This window comes from Cheilinus undulatus, linkage group 9 (assembly GCF_018320785.1).
Source record: "Cheilinus undulatus linkage group 9, ASM1832078v1, whole genome shotgun sequence".
NCBI lineage: Eukaryota > Metazoa > Chordata > Actinopteri > Labriformes > Labridae > Cheilinus > Cheilinus undulatus.
In genome coordinates this window covers 32,521,647-32,544,504 of record NC_054873.1, presented here as the reverse complement: position 1 = coordinate 32,544,504, position 22,858 = coordinate 32,521,647, and the positions used below count along the sequence as shown (strand labels likewise).

At 41.4% G+C, this 22,858-nt stretch overlaps 1 protein-coding gene across 5 annotated transcripts in view; it reads left to right on the top strand.

The window, feature by feature from the left end:
- The first annotated feature begins 460 nt into the window (after positions 1–460).
- slc1a2b (solute carrier family 1 member 2b) overlaps positions 461–22,858 on the top strand; it is a 41,071-nt gene continuing 18,673 nt past the window's right edge. For 3 of the 5 annotated variants that reach the window (XM_041796504.1, XM_041796508.1, XM_041796505.1), the window contains exon 1: positions 20,356–20,592. In XM_041796504.1, the coding sequence (XP_041652438.1) occupies positions 20,555–20,592 (38 nt within the window). In that variant the 5' untranslated portion in view covers positions 20,356–20,554. Of the gene's footprint in view, positions 654–20,049; positions 20,089–20,355; positions 20,593–22,858 lie in introns of those variants that run through there. The other 2 variants (XM_041796506.1, XM_041796507.1) reach the window with 2 other exon arrangements.

The window sequence follows — 22,858 nt, the reverse complement described above, 5'->3', positions numbered from 1 at the left end:
TTTGTGGATTAGAGAAACACTTAGGTTAGCTATTTCTAGCCATGGAAATAAAGCTTTAATGAGTCTCTAGCCTGTGCTACAAAATAAAGGTCATAAAAACATCAAAGACTGGCCAGTAAAGGCAGAGTTGAGCCTTCTGGACACTCTCTGCATATCAATGTATGAGTTAATTCACGTTGCTTAGAAAGGGTTGTGAGGAATTTTCATAAACTAAAAGAAGTTCTGCTCCTCAGGAACAGGCTTTGCATCAAACTTCGATGGTGTTTTCCAAATCAGAGTGACAATGAGTGGGCGAGAGAGAGAAAAAGAGAGAGATGGGAACGGTATAGGCTGCATCCTCGACCAACGGGAGCTGGCATTCCCATGCAGCAGAGACAAAGAGGGGGGAAACGGGTGGAGGTGGGTGGGGGGAGTAAAGCGCCGAGGAGTGAGGTGAGGCAGCGCTCATTCAGTGGGATCGTTGAGCTGCGGAGCTCCTCGGATTTTTTACTGACAGAAAAATCCCTCCGTGTGCGGTCCGTGAAGCAACCCTGTGTCCTGGACCCGCCGTGCGCCCTGCAGCTCGCCGTGGCTGACCACATCTGAAGCGGATGCGATAAGACCCTGCAAGGGGACAAGACCAAAAACTTTTCTCATCGGGCTTTTCTACAAAGGTACGATGCGCTTTGCTATTTCTATAAGCCTAGGATTTCTTTAAGCCTATCAATGGATCAGTGCGCGCGCTTTGGTAACGATGGTGAGGATGTTATGGCTTTTTAGCTTGGAGAAGCTTAATATTTCTTTAACCCAATTATCTCATGTGAATGGAAATAAATGCATTTAACGGGAATTGACAGCAGGTGTAACGGGAGCGCGTGTTTGCAGGAAACCCACACAAAAATAGATACACAAGTTCCCTTCAATCAGACGTTCAGCTTTACTGCCTGCGTTAAATCTATACGCACTTACATGAAGACACACGGATGACAACAGGAGGTGGAAAACTCCCGGAGCGCACGCCGCCAACAATGAGCTCGCGCTCCACATCACGCCCCAACAAAAGAGCCGCTTTTCACTCACATCTTTATTCAAAGCCTTAAACGAGGATGCTCCAAATAAAAGACGAATCTTCACTGAAGATTTGCAGCAGATAAATGATCACTTAGCAGCCTCATGCCCTGGCAGAAACACTAACATGTAGCGCGCCTCTCCACGTTTGGTTAGAAAGCAGCCGCAGGCACCACTTCAGATATAAACCACCCGGGACATACCTTTTTTTTCCTAGACATGAATATTGCGTTTGGGAAAGCTTTTGTAAATCTTTCTCTGTTCTAGACCAAAGAAGTCCTGTTGTCTGCCTGTAGCCACATGCGCAACATTTTGTATTTGATGCTTCAAGTGAAGAAAGTTGATTTCAGGTGAATTGACTTTGAAAGCAAAAAACAATTCAAGAGTTTAAGACTGTTTTTTCTTGGAAATGAGTGCATAAATCGTAGTTAGAAACTTGAAGCAGTTGCACCTTCTACTGCAGGGGCCTGACTATGAACCCAGAGTCAACAAGTTGTACCATGAGTTCAGTATGTTGCTTTGCAGTAAAACAAACTGAGACTTGCTCTACCTGACTCAGAGATAAATTATGCAAGCATTTAAAATGTTCCATACAGGAGGGGAAACCATACTATGGAATTTCCTCCTAAATCAGGTCATAATTTGTAACCCCAGAATGCAGCTGTCTATTTTGAATCCATATTAGAAATAATGTTTCTCCATTGCACATTAAATGCACCTGCAAGGGAAAACTGAATCCCTCTGATCTTCCCACCCATCTCTTGAGCCAATCATTGCAGCCCTTTCCCTCTTTCATATTAAGGCGCATACACTTGCCTGTGCACGCACGTACGCACACATATAGCAACACACGGTTTTCCAATTGCACCATCAGTGTCACCATGGAAACCAACTCTCCTAGAACCCCTTCAGCATTACTCTTGTCTTGTCACTTAAAAAAAATGGCCTTCAAGGCTTTTCTGGCAGCTCCTGTTGGGGCATGTTGGTGCATGTAAACATAGAGCACAGGTGGTGCTCCTTAATATTTCTATAAGTGATGGCCTGTGCTGCTGGGTTGTTTCTTTAGTAGTGGTGGTATTATCTTGAACTGGTGGTGCTTGGCATTTGAAGAGGCCTCGCTTTTAGTGTAATTGCTGGGAGAATCCGCAAAGCGGAAAGTGTCCATGCATCTAATACGTTTTGTCCTTTTCCCAGAGGCGGCTCTCTAAACTACTGTACTGTGGCATTGGCTGCTTTACATGAATGAGCACGACAGACCAGGCAGGCCCACACATGCTGAAAGGCAGGATGAGTCATTTCATATATGACAGTATGCCCTGTATCTGTGGGGTATTTTTTTTTTCTTTTCATAAGCAAGAGTATGTTTTTATCATGGGAGGGTTTCATGCTGCGAATGCAACCATAACAACCCGCTCTTATAAACGAGAATTCACATCCACATCAATGGGAGTTTGTTTGAGCGTGTTACGCACATTAGCATTTGTTTACGGAGGATAGCATCATTAGCGTAAAGGAATTTATGCAGGAGAATTCTGTTCAACTACAGTTTTTGACAATTTCCTCCGCTCTAGTGATCATTTTAATACTTTTTATCAAAATTTTAGACTCATGTAACCAAAAGTAGCAACACTGAGTTGATTAAAGATTCAGTTAAAATGTTTTGACACACCTTAACCACAGGAGAGAGAAAGTCAAGTCTTTTTAAATTCTCAGTCATCTTTTTTTGGTGGTACGCTTTGACACTGAAAGCTCTTGCATTGATTTAACTTTAAACTTAATCTAATCTTTAAGTCCAATACTGAATCATTATCAGCTCCCCCTGTGCACGCTCTCACAGACTACATGCAGAGGCACCCACACGTCCAGACAAACCCTGCAGCGTCGCCGATTACCCACTGGAAGTGAAACGAGTCCAAATCATCTCTCTCTCTGAATCCGTTCTGCTTACCATCTGTGAGGACGTTACTTTAATTAGGGTAGACATCGCTCAGGGTAGTCAGGCCAGAGAAGATGTTTACATGAACATGTGTGTTTGTGAGTGTGCCTTTTGCGATTAATATTGGTTGTTTCTACACATGGGGGGAGGGTAGCTGTGGAGACATGCAAGCGTGGGTGAATAATACAGAAAGGAAAAGGAAGTAGCTGCACAAAAAAATCAATAATCTGACTAACTGATAGCTTCTTTATTGGCTGTACTTTGATTAAATTTTAAAGATCAATCTCAGCACTCCTATGGATTGATTAAAGTAGTCAAGTGTGCTTGAAAAATATTTTTAAAAGAATCCAAAGGATAGATTTGTTGGCAAACGAGCCATCCTCAATAAGCAGGATAGAAGGAAATTGAATTGAGAGTGAAGGATTGAACTCATTCCTGTCAGATGTTCACATGTAGTGGGTGGAAATGTGAGAATACGGTCTTGTTTGCATAGCAGGAATTAGTCATATATCTATATAACGCCTGGAATCTTCATAAGCATGCTCACGGCCTGTTTTCCCTGCTGCTTTTGTATTTTGCACACAGCTCCACAATGCATTTTCAGCGCCTGAGAGAAACAATAAAACCTAAGAACAATGTGGAGACACTTCAAGCTCTGCCAGACAAACTGAGATTTTACACTGCCAGAAGTGTGAGGGAGCGAAGTGGGAGTGACAGAGAGAGAAATAGATGTGGAGGACAGACAGTAAAACATGGACTCTTTCTTTGGTCAGAGACAGACAAATGTTCAAAGGATGGAGTGAAGGACGTGGGGCTGCTTTTTCTCTCCTCGAGGGTTGCGCAAGCTGCCTGAAGTCAGAGCATCTGTTACCTGTCTGTGGTGGGCCAAGTCAAACCTCAACGCTCTCTGCTTCTTGGAGAGGCTGCAGGGAAGGGTGATAAAAATAGAGAGTGAAGGAAAGACGGGCGGTGGATCGAGGTGGGAAAGTAAAGGAAAAACAAAGTTTACTAAAGATAGAAGAGAGGAAACAGGTGAATACAGCGGAGAGTCATCAGCATAGATGTGGATGTGTGATTTTATGCATTTGTGTGTCTCCATTCATGGGGCTTCTCTGTGGTCTTGCTGGCAGTCTGTGGCATCTAGTGCTTGAGTAATCCTCCTGGGAACACGCTGAAGCTGCCAAAGTACCATCCAGCTCCTCTTTTCACTCTTTACCACCCTCATGCTCGTCTATCTCTGTCTCTCTTTTACTCACTCCCTCAATACTCCTCTTTCTCTGCCATTAGCTCTTCTTTTCTTTTACTCCTTCCCAATTAACTTAATAATTTTATTTGTGTCTGCACTTGATTTCCTTGCTTGCTTCTTACCACTGCATCCTGGTGTGAATCTTCTGTAAATGTGCTCTTTTTTCTCTCTTTTTTTATTTCGCTCTTGTGGTCCCGGCCCTATAGAATCAGTGTTTCGGTTCTCAGAGAGCAGAACAGAGTGAGGCCTTTCCCATGGGTTGACCAAACAAAGAGCCTGGCTCTCTTCACTTCTGTATGACTGCACAGGAACAGAAACACAGGCATTCACTAGCCAGTCTGCTGCTGGGCGGCAAAACGATAGATCTCCGCTGGCCCTGGTCAAAGCATTTCTTCAGTTTTGCTATGAGACAGCAGTGATCATTAAACAGCCCATAAAGTATGTGCTGATGGGTTAGGGATGGAGCATGGACTGCTAATGGTGAATCATGTGTTTGCCGTAAAATTGAGCCTTGTGAAAACAATTACGTTTTGATCTTCATGTGTTGTCTATTTGGTCAGAATTCACATTATATAGACAGGATGTTGTGGACATTTAGCGACCCCCTGTGCTCTTACAATTAAAGGCAATACCACCATAGCCATAAGTGCAAGAAAGAGACAGTTTTATAGACTCTAAAAGTGGAACGTTGACAAAATTTGATAAAGGTTGGATACTAAATACACCTTCAAGTTTCAAGGCCTCATAAAGCCAAAATTAGCATACCACAGAAGAAGTGATTAGGGCTAATTTTTGTGTGTGATTTCCTCTGTTGTATGTTTTGCTGCTCTGTTATTAGCATGATCAGTTCACTCAGCCACACCTTAATCTTCCTATCAACACTGATTGCTGCTAACTGAAGTGTTTTGTTAATTTCTTGGCCTCTGTGAACATGCCCATTGAAATCATGTAAAGGAGAACGAGAGAAAGGAAGCAATGAAGCTGTATTTAGTATGTTTTTGAAGGGATTTTTAAAATGTTGGGAGTAGGAGGGCTAATTGCTTCACATCTTGGTCTAAAAATGTGACTGAAAAGTGGGATGTATTTAAAACTTTCCAGTATTTTCTACATGAATCATGTGAAAAAGTGCAGTGAACAATGCATCTGAAACAAGCTCTCTGGTAATACCAAAGCCTATGCAGCAGTTTCTTGTTGTGTTTTGGCAGATTAAAGCTTCTGTGTGGAACTTTGAGTTTGCGTCGCTTTTGGTGCCCCCTGTGGACAAGTGAAAGATCTTTTATTTTTAGCTATTCATTTCAGAGTTTAAAAAAAGTCTTAAATTTGACTCTTTTTTTAAAGATTTTTTTCTGAACATTATTTTAAATATTTTGAATTCACGCTCACAAAGAACACAAAGACAAACAACAAATAGGACAATAATCAAAGCAAATCCAATACAAACGGAGGTCATTTGGAGAGCCCGTCAGTCCCAAGCTGTAAATGGTTGAGTGAGGCACAAGGCAAAAAAACCAAAGAGGTAAGACCAGCATGCTTCAAACAGTGCAGCTACATACAGTAAGGTACAAAACAGTCTTTATATACTCAATGAAAAGACCCCAAATCTCAAGAAACTCGAAGCCCGAATGCTTAAAGATATATGGGCAAGAGCTCAAATATTTAATGCCATAAAAAGTCCTTTGGAGGCACTTTTAGACGTCTCTTTATCAAATCTTTGTTTTTTGGGATTTTAAACTTTTTTTTTTTGAGTAAATCACTGGCCTTGAGCTATAACCTGATATCTCCAAAATCACTGCTTTTCAAGGAATTAAAAAAAGGCTGTGTTTTTCAATGAATTCAACTCTGAATAGTCATACTCGACATCTTGACACACCAATAGCACTGATTTATGAAGAAAAATTAAAATCATGAAAAATGTAGATACAAGGTTTTGGCACAATGCCAACGATATGCTTGTTGTGTATGTTATAAATATCACTGTACTATATATCAGTAGAAATGAGGCATTAAATATGCCAGAAAGCATCAAATTTGGGTATTTATGACCAAACAAATCTCAGCAAGAGTGAATTAAACCAGAAAAATCAGCTCTGTCTGCTGTATCGAAAAATCTGACATGCCTGTAATCTTTGACCATTTGACACACAAAATTTGGTGGCCATTTTTCTCAGCTCAGGGCTTTAAAAGTTCTTAAAATGATGTAAATTGGGGCACAGATAGCCTAGCAGTGAGGTTGTGCCCCATGTATGCGGAAGGCCCAGGTTCAATTCAGGCCTTCAGCTCCTTTCGCTCATGTCTCTACCCCACTCTCTCGTTCCTGTTCCTGACTCTACCCACTTTCCTCCTCTCTGATTAAAGAGCCCCAAGAATATCTTTTTAAAAAGTAGTAATTTGATTCTTGAAAGTGTTTAATGTGTAGGAAACCTGAGCATTTTCTAATAAAAATAATATAGAAATATTTGGATCCTGCTTTTTTAGTGGTGAAATGTGTCAGTAGTCCTTCAGTAAAATATAAAAAGAAAGCCTTTACCCTGGCATGCTCATTTGGCACCCGCACAGTAGCAGCATTCCCAAGCCTTACAGAAAAGGTCATATAGAGGCAGGTGTATTAATTTCTGTCAGTTTTATAACCTGCAAAAAAATTCCTCACAGCAGCTTTTTAAAATGGACTGATGATTCTATTTGAATTTTTAAAAAAATCTGATCCATCATTTTTTCAGTATAGACAGTCAGTCAGTCAGTGTTTATGTGGTACAGTGAAAGTCTCATCCACACTGTCCTCCACCCTAAAAACCCCTAACCACCCACATCCCATTGGCACCTGCTGCATCGGAATTCAGGTCAGCAGGGGGAGTCACGAAATTGCTCTGAGTGATTGGTGAAGGGAAGAAGAAGGGGTGCACAGGAGAGGGGGTGGTGGAGGTCTTGTTTTGTTTTTTTTCCCTCTTGGCACCAAAGACCATGCCACAGAGAACAATCATCCCATTGTGCTGCCACAAAAGGATCATAATTAAAGCACATTAAGTGACTCGCTGGAAACAAATGGCAGACTTCATGTGAGCAGTTGTCACAAGATGCAGGCTGACAGATTCACACTGTTTATCAGATGGAGCCACCTTTGCTCATGCTGCCATTTACTGAAACCTTATTATTAAAAACCTTGATAACATCTCAGTCTGTCTATGAGGCAATAAGATAGTTTACTTTCCTGTCACATCAAAACAGATATTGAATTTAGCATAACCATATGTAAGAAGCAATCTTATGTGAAAAAAAAAAATTATTTTCAAAAGATTTTGGGTGTTGCTTACATTGAGCTTTTGAGGAATACATGCTATTCCATATTGCACAAGCAGATTTTCTCCTCCTCTATTTGTTCCTAGAGAAAAGCTTTCCCTACAGTTTCATTATGAGGATAATGGGAGGATCAGCAGATGGGGAATAAAGGGGAATAGGATGAATGGGGGAAAAGGATTTGATGTTGCCTAGAATTTCCATATGGTTACAAAGCTTGATATCATCTTCACATATGATCCACCTGCATACAGCTGAGGTCTTATGTGACCATGAATGCAGAAAAAAACAACTTTTAAGGATGTAAGAAGAGCTCAGATTTAAGTAAAACTAGCACAGTTTTGCACTTCACCCACTTCCCGTCCACCTTTCTCTTCCTTTGCTCCCTTTTTACTATTCTACAAATCCTCAATTAAGTGCGTAATGGGCCTCTAAGGCAGGTTTGTGTGCCTCTTTGTTCAGCTCAGGGGGATCGCCCGGCATTAATGTTCCTCTTGAGTATGTAAATAGCCCGAGCTGTGGGAGCGCAGAGCAGAGCTGCCACTTGTCCGCTTAATCGCGGAGAGCTCCATCACTTTCGGACATTTTGGGGAGCCAAAAACGGGACATGCATGAGAACTTCAGCACCAGATACAATGCCCACACTCGGAGGAGTAACCTCAACACCCACGTCTGCCTCCCACCTCTTCCGGAATAAACCCCGTTTGCTCTCTCACCCTCAGGACCCTCACCCCTCCTACTCCACAGATCCCTTGACCAATCCCCCCTCTGCATGGGTGCTGCTCCCCCACCGTTCAGCCTATCCCATCCCTTAGTCCCTATAGTCTGTTTTGTTTACCTCACCCACTCGTCCAGCGGAACACACAACAATCCCCTTCATTGCATGTTTGTCAGCCCCCTTTTCAGGACTAAAAGAGGAGAGAGTGAGAGAGACAGAGAGAGAGCCCAAGAGTGAGTGAGAGAGGGAGCAATAAGAGGGGGGGCTACAAAAACAAAACAAAACAAAAAAAGGGAAACAATTAAATGGCCCCTCCTCCTTATGAACCCTGTGCTAGCGGTTTCCCAGCTCGAGATTCTGTGAACTAACTTGGAGGCCTGTAAAGTGGCCCATTATTCTAGTAGGGGTGGCGTGTTCCAAGAGCGGCCGGCCTCAATGGCTCATGAACACAGAGGGGGTTTTGTTGGAAAGTTTTGGCCCACTACATTATGCACTGGTTAATTAGGAGCTCTATCTGTCTGTCTATCTATCTATCTATCTATCTATCTATCTATCTATCTATCTATCTATCTATCTATCTATCTATCCATCCAACCTTGCAGAAGCAGTTTACAGATTTATAAAAATGGTAATAATAAAAGAAAATAAGTATTGTAATTGGTTTGTGTATAAAAAAATTATGCTTAACTTTAAAATTATGGTTACAAAATCTCTGCTAGAAATAAGATATGAATAATATAAATGTGTGTGGCAGTCTTGTTCATGGTGGTGTGTTGTTTGTGGTTCTTTTTTTTGGTCACAACAACTTGCTATTTAACCAGCTAGCCTAGCAGGCTAGCTACCTACCTTTCTGTCTGTAGCCTCTTTCCTTTGTTAACCTTCTATTTATCTTTCCGTCTTGCTCTGCATTGGTGCTTTGCCATCTACCTTATCATCTAGACCCTTGGATCCCAACCTGGGATCCAGGACCTCTGTGGGAGGGTGCCAGAGATTTCAAGGGGGAGCACGAGGATCTGTTTGCTCTGAGGCTGTTAAAAGTAGGGACATTCAAATGATCTAAAATCATGATAAAAGCATGAATAGTTCATCCAAAAGTCTTTTAACACTTTTGTTTGGCTTTAAATGATAGAAACGATCCAAACTGATGTTTTATTTTGACAGCAATAAGTTACTTTCTTTTTCGTGTGGGTCATGGGGGGCCAAAGCTCTCCTTAGATATGTGAAGAAGGGGCTCAGTGGAAAAAAGGTTTGGGAACCACTGATCTAGACTATCTTCCTTACAACCTTGCTACCTATTCCCCTGACCTTCTTAATTGCTATCTTAGAATCTGTACATTGCTTCATTGTTCTATGGGCCTAAATCTTCCATGTTATCTTGCCCCTTTTCTTGCTGTCTCAGTTAGGCTACTTGTTGCCATTCTGTCTAATAGGCCTATCTTATTGTCTGTTCTGCTGTATAGTAGCTTGCTACTGTCTAGCACAGCCTTTCCAAACAGGGATGCCAAAGCACCCCGGGGTGCTTTGAAAATGCAATATGTAACCAAGAATTATCATACATTTGCAAATCATTAGCTATCCAGGCATGATTGATCAAAATTGTCTCATATGCCCTTGAAATCACATCAGTGTCACAGGCATGCATGTTTTTATCAGTTTGGCAGATGTTCATGTCGTCTTTCTAAGATCTAAACAACCACTATACATTTTGTCCAAGGTATTTAGTTTTTCCAAGAGTGCTGCAGAGACTTTTTAATTCTATTACTGCATAAATACTTAGGCATTTTAATAATTTATGAAGATATTTTTTTGCTTTTCATGCCTTTATTTAGAGAGGACAGTGGATATATTCTGAAACAGGGATAACAGAATGGGGGAGTGGAATGCGGGAAAGGAAGAACCGAGGCCGTCTAAGTACATGGGGCATGACCTAACTGCAAGGCCATCTGCGCTCCTTGTTTTTGAAAACGTTTTGTTCGAATGGCTTGGGTTTTTTTTCAACTTTTAAGAGGTACCTTGACAGAAAAAAGCTTGAAAAACATTGGTCTGGAACATTCTTAGAAAAAATGGTTAGCTCTATTGTCTTTGCTATCCATGGCTTGCTGTTTAGCTAGCTAGCCTATCTAGCTCATGAGTTTGCTTTATCTACCTTGCTTTGTATTTACTATGTTTTTTTTTTTAACTTGCTGTTGTTCTTGATATCTACCTTATCATCTGTCTTCCTTAGAGCCTACTATCTGCTCAACGTGCTGTTTGCTTGCTATCTTCCAATCTGTCCTGCTAGGCCCAAATCTTCCACACTGTTTTGCTGTATTTCTTGCTATATGTGTAAACCTTCATGCAGGATATCTTGCTTGATAGTATCTATCTATCTATCTATCTATCTATCTATCTATCTATCTATCTATCTATCTATGCCTGTTTGTCCATCAATCAACTGGTTTATTACATAATATTTTATCTCTAATGGTTTCTTTGCGTGATATAATAGCCTAAGATAACACAGGGCCTTGCATAAAACTGCTTTTCATTGTCTCCAAATGTATTGTCAGTTTAAATCAATGAGGGCTTTTCTACCATTATAACTCAAAAACAGAATCCATTTTTATCCGGATGGTTTCTGACATGAATGGAGATCCTCGTTCCTCTTATTGTATGAGGATTACAGAGAACTGGGATTTCGGGGAATTTGTGTCGTATGCCTTAAATCTGGACTGAAGGGGGGGGTTTACCACCCTCTGAGCTGGCTAAGATGAGCGTGCCTGGGGGATTTAGCTGTTACTGGGATCAGACAGCAGAGATGTGTGGAGAATGCTTTTGCCCAGAGGTTCTGATGATGATTGACTGCGACTACAGGCAGGCTGTCATAATTAGGCGATGGAAAAATAGCCTCAGTGAGCGCATTCACTCTCAATGGCATTCCAGTTCTGTGTGCGACTGAAGAAATATTTACATAGTTTGACAAAGTATGCGGCGAAGAATGACGTGGAAAGAAAAACAATGAAGTGAAAAGTGGCAGGGGTCCCTCTGGGGCTTTTCACATGTAACAGCAGTTTGTAATAAAGAATGGTTATCTCAGAGTTGTTAAGGGATTTGTTCCTGCTTCATGTGTGTAGTGGTGGTTCTGAAAGAACAGAGGCAGTGAAGTGGTCCTGAAAGGAAAGCAGGCTTGCAGCCACACAGCTAACATGGACAGAAGTTTTCCTATGCTTTAAAGGAAAATATAATATTTTGAAGATAAAATGCAGCATTTTTATTTCATTTGCTGTTTTATCTCTTCAGATTAAATGTACGATACTTTCACATTGTATTTATTGCTTGAAATTCTGTTCGCCGAAGAAACAGTTGGGCTCAAGTTCACAGTCTGTAGGTTTTCCTGCTTAAAAACAAAAGCAAATCACGGTTACATAAACCCTTCTGACAATATGTCGGCCATACATAGCTGAGAGATGAAAGCACTCTTTTAGGTGATGCAGTGTATTGTTGTTACAGTGATATGTTGCATTTGTGAAAAAGGCCAGAAAAGCTTGGAGGAGAGACAGTAAAAGAGCCGCTGAGGCGATGCACACTGTAGATAACACATAACGCACACAATGAGACAGAGAGTATAAGAGACTGACAGCTCTGTCACACTTCCCTGCTCTCCTGATATGCTTCCCTATTGTATTCTGGTCAGCGCTGATGTGAAGCAGCTTCCTCAGCGCAGATACACAGACAGGGAGTGTTGCAATTACACAGTGCATACAGGAGGAATTTGCATCAGAGCTAGGTAATAATTGAACCATTTAGAAGTGTGCATGGTGTTATCACTGTAAGCATGCCTACATATGTCTACAGCTCTGTTTACAGTAATAAGCATAGCATGACATGCAGCCATATGGCACATTTCCCATTTGGGAAGTGCCCTGAGAAAACGTTTAATGTGGTTTGGCGCTGTATAGATAGAACTGGTATGGCTTGAACCCTTCAGCATAAGAGTAATAGAATAATCTAATGACAAGAAATCTCAATTTTGGTGCGAAAAGAACAGTAAGAATCTTGCACAAAGCTAACATTTTAAGTGCTTTTGAACCATAAAACATTAGCCTGAAAAGAACCTGGTAATTAAATATCAAATTTGGGTACCATTACAAGTTGGAATAAAACTTGAGCAGCTTTAAATAGCTGAAGTGTGGGACACATTATGAGATAATGAAGCCAATTTTGGGCCTTTGGGTATTTTTAGGAATTTAAAGATTAATTGATTATTTGTATTTATTCATTATTTGTAATTGCAGTTTTTCAACACATAAATGCAACTTTCATAAGGAAAGAATATTAGCAGAGTTGTGCTGGTGAGGTTGGAAACTAGAGGTGGGCGACTCACCATATCATTTTTTTGGAGCAGAAAGTAACTAATTACATCCAACCAAATTACGGAAATTGAGTAGTTTTTTTCATGTACGTGTACTTTTTTGAGTACATTTTGAAATCAGTATTTTTACTTCTACTTACACAAGATTTATTTAGACTTCTTAGACAGTGTTGATCCACTAGTGTTAGTTCATTTGATCATGTTTCTGGTGGACTTTTGTCATTTTCATTGTGAGACACATTTGCACTGTGAGTGATGTTATTGACTGAGTTAGAGACTTTAGGTGATCCTAAAGGACACTTTAGTGTTAAATTGACTCTATATGACTTTAATTAACACTGTAAGTTTTGCTGTGCATTTTACTTTATTATAAAGGTTTGACTTTTTCAGAAAAACCTGGTCAGAGATCTGTTCTCTTGTTCTTGCCAGTAAGGAAATATCATATTTTACTGTACAACTCCTCAGGAGTACTCAGTACTTCAAGTAAACTTTCCATTTAATACTTTTTGCTTTTACTTGAGTAGATTTTATTGACCTTGATCTGCCTGGGAGGTGGCTGCAGCACAGATTAATTTAGTACTAGGGATCCCCGAAGACAGTCGAGCATGCTCTCTGTGAATTGTCACATGAAAGAAAGTGATAGCCAGTTAAGAAGCAAGCTGACTGAACAACAGTCACAGCAAAACTTTCACTTACCTTTAGCATGTGCCATTAAAAAACATATTCAGGCCTTCTTGACTTCTCAGTCCATTGTTTTAGGGTTTTTTCTTCCTGAATTTTCACCAGTTTTACCTATCTATGAACTCTTAAGTGATGTTTAACCAATAGCAAGTATGCAAGACTTTCACTTTTGATAGTCAGGATTCTGGTTGTTCTTCAGTGGAATCTGTTTATATGTGGTGTGCTGTCATTTTGTTGTTCTTCACATTGTAGAAATAAAACAGTAATCTATCATTTTTTGCCATCATGTGTGGGATCTTACATTTTCACCATCTTTTGATGATTGAACTGCTGGAGATCTCTAGATACCTAAAACAGCCAGCGGGTAAAATGTACCCAGTATTAGAAAGCATTGATTTTCAGTAATAGTATTGAACAACAGCAATTTTTTTCACCACAGACAATGAACAGCTCATTAACCACAGAAAGAGACCTAGATCACTGGTGGAGAATGATCAGTCACATCCAAAATAATCTCAGGACTGATCACAGTCCTGAAACTTCAATTCCATTGTCATTTCACACTAATAAATATTTTGTTTTCTTGCCCGTTGTATCTGTGTTGAAGGTTGATCTACTACTTGTGCTTAGGCAGGGCAGCAGCAGAGAGAAGGTGTTTTCATGGCTACATCTATTCTTTATCTGCTGGTGTGAAATGAAACAGGGAAAATCAAAGGTGTCTTATGGGGTGAATTTTATCTGATGGTGGTGTTAAGATTTTGAAAATCCTTAAGTGTTGGCTAGGCTTAGAGTATTTAAACATCTGAGCTTCTTGTCATGTTCCCAGCATGCCCTGCAGCCTTAATAAAATGCATGTTGACTGACAGCCCATAGGATTTGGTGATTCATGTGCTGGAAAGGTTCATGCATGCACGTGTGTAGTGGTCCATCCTTAATGGCTGAAGTAATGTTCTGTATGTGTGTCTGTGCGTGTGCAGGAATGCCCTTTCTGTCAACACCGCGGGGTGGTGTGAGGAGAGCGGGGCAGGGCCTTTGCCGCAGGCTGTGCTCGGTCCCCACAGACCCCAGTGTTTAATTAGTGAGAGAACATCCATCCTCCTTAGTCCTCTTATTGGCAAATCCTGAGTGAGACTGTAAACCCCTCACCCCACCTCTGATACCACAGGACTGGACCGTGTGAGATTTATGACTGCAGACTAGAGTGCAATAATTTCTCTTTGTGTGTACGTGTTTACATCACTTCATTACACACACAAAAATGTTGGCGAGATCGAGGCCAGACAGTGAGTGCGTTTATCGTCTACGTACGTTTAAATTTTCCGAGTGTGGCAGGTGAGTCTAGTGATGTATGAAACATAATTTGTGCACTAATCCCATTTTGTGGGGCCAGCTGCCCGACACAGATGTCAGCTCTTCATGTATCCACACATAACCTGATAACACAGAAGCCCTTCATATGCTGCATGCGTAGTGACATGCTCAATCTCATTCTCCACTTCAATTGATTGCTTTAATCTGACCTTTGTCCCATCCTCTCTCTCCACTTTCACTTATTTTCCCATTCCTTTGTCTCCATCCCTCCTTTCATCTGCCACACCTTCCCTTTTTCTCCCTCCCCCCTTTTATTCCCCAACCCCTCCCCCATACATGCTTATACATCTATCTTTCTATGGCGTTTCCCTCTGTCTACTACACACCTCCCTCTCTCTTCTAGTGGCAATACCGTAGCAGTGATTGCAGTGGCGGGGGGGGGGGGGTCTGTCCTGCCTTACTGGCAGATTTAATGAGCTCCTGTGGGGATCAGACTAAAGCCATCAAAAGCAGCATCCAGCTATATAGCAAGCTCTGTTAAACAGATGTGCCTTTGCTAATGATAGCGGCATCGCTTCATAAGGAACTGATGTGAACACAAGTTTGGCTATAGGAGGAAAGACGTGTGTCTGTGATAGGTGCGTGACCTCTCCTCCAATAGAACAGGATGTGGAGGGGAAAATCTCACATGACTATGGATGATCTTCTTTTTTTCTGCTGACCTTTCATCTTTGTTGTGGCTTTTGAGGAACAATAGGGAGTGGGGGTAGTGACAAGAGGACTAACAAAATCCACAGATTTGAAAGACATCCTAGACAACATAGCAACACAGTAAAGACAGAACAAGCGTTAAAAATATGAGACATTTTACATGAATGACAATGATTTTTCAAGTGGCTCATATAAAAGAAAGAAAAAAGAAGAGCCATAAATCATGGCATGAGCAGATTAAAAGTTATTTTAGATTGATGATAATATATGTCATTAAACTAAATCCCTCTGCAGATATTATCCAAATGAATGGGATCACCCAACTCAGCCCTGGAACAAGCGCTCTCCAGCATAATAGGCCGTTAGCACATAATTACAGTGGGACTGGTCACATCTGAGAGACCTATGCAGACTACAACACTGGCCTCAGGATTCCCAGAGGCTCTCTCTAATGACTGCCTCATTACGGACACAAAGAGACGTGTCTAACAAAGGGAAACCTTCGAGGATGCTGAGGGACAGGCACGTACAGTGTGGTCCAGTCATGCGTTGCCAGGATGCTGATGCACCCTGATTGTAAAACAAGAAAGTAAAAATGGAAAATGTGAGGAGAGAATAAAAGCTGGAGAGTGTAACTGTTGTTACATAATGTGCAAAGCAGTTTGCAAATTGCTGCACGTGCACAAAGGAGACTTTTTTGTTTAGTAGAATCACTTTAAAAGACAGAAATCTGCCAAGTAAGCAAGATTTGATATTGTAATTATTTGCCAGTTTTGTTTTGTATGACTTGTGAAGGTTACTTCTGTTGCAGAATGGCAAACGCCAATTCAAGTTAGCAGCTGTAGGAAAAGTCACTTATTTTCCATAAATCTCAGATCACACAAACTAAGGACAGAAGCTCTTTGTCACAGAGCAGCTACTGTATAAGTGTTTTGATGTTGTGTCTGTTTGGATGGGACCACTCTTTAAAGTCAGCCCACCCAAACACAGGTAACTGTTAGTCATCTCCTAAAATTTGGGTGCAGAAATTTCAAAATGTTGACAAGACATAGTCAGACTATGGTATATTTTCAAATACAAATAGGCAAAGTGTATTTCTTTAACATGTGAAAATGAAATACTGCTCTGTTTTTTTCTGAGTTAACTTTCCGCTCTTTCAATCTAAGTTAAAAATTCTCTGTCTGAGTTACTGGCATCACTTAACTTAGAAAAAGGGACAAGTATTCACAGGAGAAAAAAAATATGACTCAGAAGAACAGAAACAATTATTTTCACATGTGAATGTCCTATGCTTTTGTACAAATATGGGCAGAGTTTAAATGCAAAGTTTGCTAAATTTTGCAACAAGTTTGAAGCAATTTGCAACACAAGAAGTAAGGTTACACACTCAACAGGAATCATAGCCCATTGGTTTTCAAAATTGTGGTTAAGACCCCGAGGGAGTCACAGAAATTTAGAGAGAAAAGGGTGGGAATATTTTTTACTGATTGTATAAATGTTTTTAAGTAGTGGCAACACATTTTTTTGAGTAATCATTACTTTTAGGTTTACATGCCTTGAAACTTCCCTACACCTAAAAATTCAGTTTGAATCCAACCTCAAAACAGGTTTTATTATTTTTTGTAAAACTTCATGTTCCTCATCCTCTGTAAATTTCCCTTATTTCTTTGACATATTTTAACACTTACACCACTCAAAGTAAGCCAGTTTAAGCAACCATTCCTGAAAGGTGCATACTGCACCAGGAGGTGGTCTTGCATCAGTGTACCATCCATTATGTGTTGTGGTTGTTTCCCACTGGTGGGGCATCTCTAACTGAGTCAGTAACTTCACTCATGGTGCAAAAGTGTCTAATGCCCAAAGACATTCTAGGAAAACTCTACAGACTAAGGGATGATTGTCAAGTAATTTCAGCACATTTTTTAACAACCTTAAACAGTCGAGTGTTACAGTCGAGATCATATGAGGGCCTCTTCTTCACATGGCAATGTTTGGGAACCTTTGTCCTAGCCTTCACAGTTTCTTATATCATAATTACTGCTGGCTGTGGGTGGTCTGATACTTTTGTTGGACAACTCCAGCAAAGAATCACTTCCTACATGAATTAATGGCAGTGGCTAATTCCTTTGTTCTGCTCCGCTGAGACGAGTAAAACACAATGAATTGAATGTTTTTTTGTTAAACTGGACTGTTAATGGGCACATATGACGTTACAGATTAATGTCTTTTGTGTCTGCTATTTGCTTCTAGTTTGTGGATAAAGTGTGGTTCCATTTCAGAGTTTTCAGACAGGTTTTTGAGTGGACTGAGTAACTCTGCATAAATGAAATTTATCAGGGTAATTTTATTTAGATAACGACATTAAGAAGGTCAGGGGTTGGGTTCACGCGTGCTGATGATATCTGTTATAGCTAATAGATTCTTGATTTCTTTGAGTCTCTCGTTCCTCAAGGATTTTTAAAATATATTTCAAATTTAGCACTATTATGATATGGAGATTGAACCCTTTAAATATCAGTTGCATAGAGATGATCCTTCTTTAAACAAAGGCTGGGAATATCTGTCAGTTTGAGTGTTGATTGTAGTTGCAAACTTTTGAGGCAACTTGGGATAAACCAACCCCCTGGGACTGTTTGTTATGCCCCTACTCATAGATGTTGTGTTTGTTAGAAGGAGGTCCCGTGAAGGAACCATAGGTTACACTGCTGCTGGAATAATCCAGTTTCACTGACTGTTCACACATCTCTCTATCACTATCTATCAGGGAACACATTCATCCTGACAACCATCCAGAGATTCATCACTTAGAGGCGTGGAGTGACAAAGCTTCCCTTTCTTCCGATGCTGGAATTTATCTCCCACTTCCTATGCACGGCACAACCTGAAGTGTTTGCTGAGAGCTTCATTTTGGTAGAGGGTGGTGGTGGTGTCGGTGGTGGGGGGTGCTTTTTCACAGCTCCCAGGCACCCCGGTATGTGTGAGCCCGTTTCTTCCCACTGCATGGCAAGTGGCTGTGAGGCCCGGGAGGGGGCCACCAGATATATCCGGAGCCTGGCTCTGCTCCAGTTGTCTTTACCTCACAGTATATTGTGATGGTCCAGTCATGAGAACGGGCATCGGGCCCCTTCAGGGACCAGTGGGAAACTTGTATTCTCATTTACATCTTCCTCTTCTGCTACAACCTGAATAGCACATGTTAGTTGTTACTAATGCAAATATGTTAATAATTATGTGAGCACATGTTGTGGATGGTAGATCAGCTTTGTAAGTAGAAGAATATTGTTAATTATCTAACAGGAACTGAGAGATATTGAAGTATTTAGAAGGGTTAATGACTCATTTGTCCAAATCATACAATTTTCTGTGGTTGAAGATTTGATGTTTCTTTCGGTCTGTCAGTTTTTCAAGAAGTCTATTTATCGTCTGTGTTTGTTTGTGATGTGTGTGGCTACGAGCTTCCTCTTCCCCCTTCATCCCCTTCTCTCTAAGCCTCAGATCGTTGCTAGGACAACCCCTCGTGGTCCTTGCTGCATCGCGGCGGCCCTCAATGCCAGCACTCAGGGAACCTCCTTGCACTGGGAAGGCAGCATAAAATCGGGATAATCGCTGTCGATTATGGGACACAATGGGCTGCCGCTTGTGAAAGATTCATTCATCCTGGAAAAAGAGTCTGTGGAGGAGGGGGGGGGGGGGGAGAAAGGGGCGCCTTGGTCCCTTCGCTGCTCTCCCACGGTGGGCACAGGCATGACATCAGTGGCCTGAAAGAACGGGCATTCTGGACATGCCCACCGCCCTCCCTTCTTTCCTCGCTATACCCTCTTACCCCCTCCCTCTTGAACACCCCCCTCCCTTCTTTCCTCGCCCCTGCCAGTTTGGATGCGGTGCTTGGCCGGGCGAGTTGGGGCCACTGCCACTGTTTGCGTGTGAAACAAAGCCCCTCAGAAGGAAGAGAGAGGAAGCAGAGAGCTTCACATGGTACCAGCCAAGAGCATCGGCCTTCCCCTCACAGGCCCCTCTTTTGGCTGAGAGGTGCTACTGTGACCCCAGTACCCCTTTTCTCCCCCAGTGTTCCTCTTCCTCCCCCCTCTGTAACCCCTTCTTCTCTGTCCGACTTCTCTTGCTCCCATCCCTTAAAAAACGTCCCCGGTGAGGGTCCTTTGAATGAGTATGACACGTCAAGGGATTTAGGATGAGTGATCTCTCATGACACAACCTCTGACAACAGAGCTGGGATTCCTCTGGCTTTTGTTGTGCGGTTGGTCGTTTGTTTGAAGAGGAAATAGCTTTCCAACACATTTCCCTAATTAGAATAATGTGATAGTGCTCAATACGATGTGAAGTCCCATGCTGCTGGGAGACTAGGGCGAAATCAGCGTGACACCATCCTCACATGAATCACGTTGGTCATTTGTGGAGTCCAGTGCTTTGGACTTTCCATTGAATAGTGCCTAAATCTATACGTTAGACTTGAATTCTTTGAAAGCATCTTTAAGGACACCTTTTGGTCACTCTAAGTTTAGAGATTTGTGTGACCACACCATGTTCAAAGATGTAAATATTCTTCATAATATTGCTAGGGAGTGACATATGTTGTAGCCTAAAGAGCGATAAACATTAACCTCTTATCTGCTGTCCATCAGGATGACCCTAAAACGGCGGCATTATGCACGCTAAACCCTTTGTCCACGTTCTTTTACTCCCCTCTTAGAGAAAGCACTACAGTCCACCTCGCACCATTAGCAGGCATCATCTCCATCTCCGCCGGCCTGGCCTTTCCCTCGCTCCCATGTATGCGGGTGAGTCTGGGTGAGAGTGCTCTCTTGAGGGATTATAGAGTCCAGGGAATGGAGGATCCCTGAGGGATTGACTCTAAAGCTCTCATACTGACTCCTCCCTCTACCTCTTGTTGTTTTTTATTCATTTCTAGGTTTGTATGATGTGTGGGATTTCCATCTGTGTTTGTGTGCGTGCATAGATGCTTGTGGGTGGTGGTGATGGTGGAGTCAGGAGGTGGGGGCTGCAGACTTCAGGATGGGGCATTTCAGGTTGCTGTGGTTGTGAGGGTCTCTGGTCTGGGCTGTGTTAACTCGCTCCTCTGTGGATGCTGTGAAGTTGGAGGACAGCTGAGAGCTGCTAGCTGTCGACCTGGAACTTTTATCAGGAGACTTTTGGAAACTTTTTGCATGGAGCAGTCTTGATCTTGAACTATTTGTTGCACTGATTAACTTATCATACCAAAGGCTGGAGATCTGATCCTGGTCAATGTATATTGCACTTACCTCAGCCCCACCAGAAATGAAGTAAGTACATGCATAGTTTTATTCTTTGATGCTATATCTAAATGTAAGTGATTTCCTGAAGTGCAGACATTAGGAGGCTTATTCAACATTGCTAGGAAGTTGGGGATTATAATTTGGCAGATTTGCGACCATTTTAAATGGTTTGTAATCTGGTTTGACACCAGGTGTTGTAGCATTAAGACCTTCATTAATTCTTCATGGCTTAACGCTGCTGTAATGCAATTAATCTGACTAAGCCCTGGGCCAAGATTAAGCGCTTCATGAGATGATCCCATTAGAGACTGCAGAGAAGAAACTGTGAATGTGTGGGTGTGGATAAGCAAGCATCTGTGTGTGTTAGTCTTTTGACTTTTGAAATTATGAGGTTTGGTCTGACTTTTACAACTTTATCAGTGAAATTTTTCTGCTTTTACAGTTTCCAAAAAGAGCAGCGCGGATATTTCTATGCCATTGGGTGCAGAAGTTGTCATGCAGGGCTGAGAAAATTAATTTCTACCCCATGCAACGCTAATAGAATCTGATATTCTGCACAAAAAAGGGGGTTTTAAAACATGCAAAGCACATTGTTATGTGCAGCTGCTGTGAAATGCTGCAGTCTCTTATTACTCTTTATTATAAATTCTCATCTATTACGGGGTGCAGAAGCCCCACTCTCATCTGTCTCTGCCTCGCTGAGAGAAGTGTTAATGAGAAGACCATGACAGAGTAATATCCGACCTCGGTGATGTCTGCTTCCTCTCTGTCTCTGCGCTAAAAATAACGAAAGAGGGAGAGAAAAGGGTGAAAATTTAATTACCAGGATTCATCGCTCTTATGGAATGGGATTACATGGTGATGGTGATTTTACTAATTCATTCAGCTATTATCTTTGGGATGAAACTGCGCAGAGGTAGGGTGCAATGAGGGCTAGTGTTTGCCTGCTGTTTGCATGTTTTTTTCCTGTTTTCACACTTTGCTTTGAATTTAATAAGAGGAGATAGAGCCGGTCCATCTGTGTGCCTGGAAGCTGACCATTTGGTCTTCGTATAACCGAGCGCAGCGATACACAAAGCTGGGGGAGGTGTGTGCAAACATGTGTGTGTGGAATTATTAGTAACTACTTACAAAACAACAATAGCACCATGAGAGTCTTTAGATGTGAGGAAGTTTCCCCAAAATGAGGCCTCTTGTTTGAAAGCTCGGTCTTGCTTTTGATCCATTTTGGAAATAAAAGCTCATGACAGCCAAGATGATTAATATCTATGAAGTGTTCTGACTTCATCGTGGACTAAAGGGGGAGGGGGCGAAGACAAAAAAATATCATCACCATTGAGGCGTCTGTTTGTGAGTTTCAGGCCATGAACCCCAGGGGTGAGGTCTAAGGTCAGAGCCACATTTTCTCTTCTTTGCTCTTCTTTGTACTACATCACAGCAGACATTTTTATGGGCTTATTGGTGATGAATGACAGCAGAAAGAACTGCAACTTCCTCATGGACAAAAAAAGATGTCAAACCTTGCAAAACAATGTGATCGATTATTCCTCCTGCGTGTTTAGGCAAAGCTGAATATAAAGCTTCTGTTTCCAGCGCTTGCTGTATGACAGAGTTATTGAACACCTGCCTGACAGGCATGTGACACACACAGCTGGCTCTCTTCTCACTAACTAACTCATTCATACCTCGACAGGATGGCAGGAAACAGCTCTCAGCTGCCTGTAATGGGAAAATCACTTTCCATTCAATTAATTAGGCCCCCTCTTCACACTATTGTGTTGGAGGCTTTGTGTGCTTCTAAACTTACCATCACACAGGCATAACTGTGGCAGAGAATGTATAAGAGGGTGTGTAGGCGTTTGCAGGAAACACACACTCCTTTTTCTTTTATTTTCATTTTTAGAAATGTCAAGTTGGCATCAGACTCATTTTTGTCTTCGTCTTCAATGAATGTGAGTTCACTTACATATGAAGTACTCAGCTGGAAGGCATAGCATAATTCACTATTTTGAGTTTGACTTTAATTCCTTCATTCTTGATTAAATTAAATCAGCTTTATTGCTTTGCATGCCCATATTGATTAAACTGGATAAAGTCGCAGCTATTTTTGAGAATATTTATTTAATAGTAATTCATAAAACCTGACAGATTAATTCAGTTAATTCCCTTTAATTCTTCCAAAACTCTGGAGATTGTTCTACAGACTAACTTCTTGATTCTCATGAGACCCAAGCTTTTGTTTGTGATATATTTTAAGTTTCTCTAACTAATTTGGTATAAGTGGGACCTGATA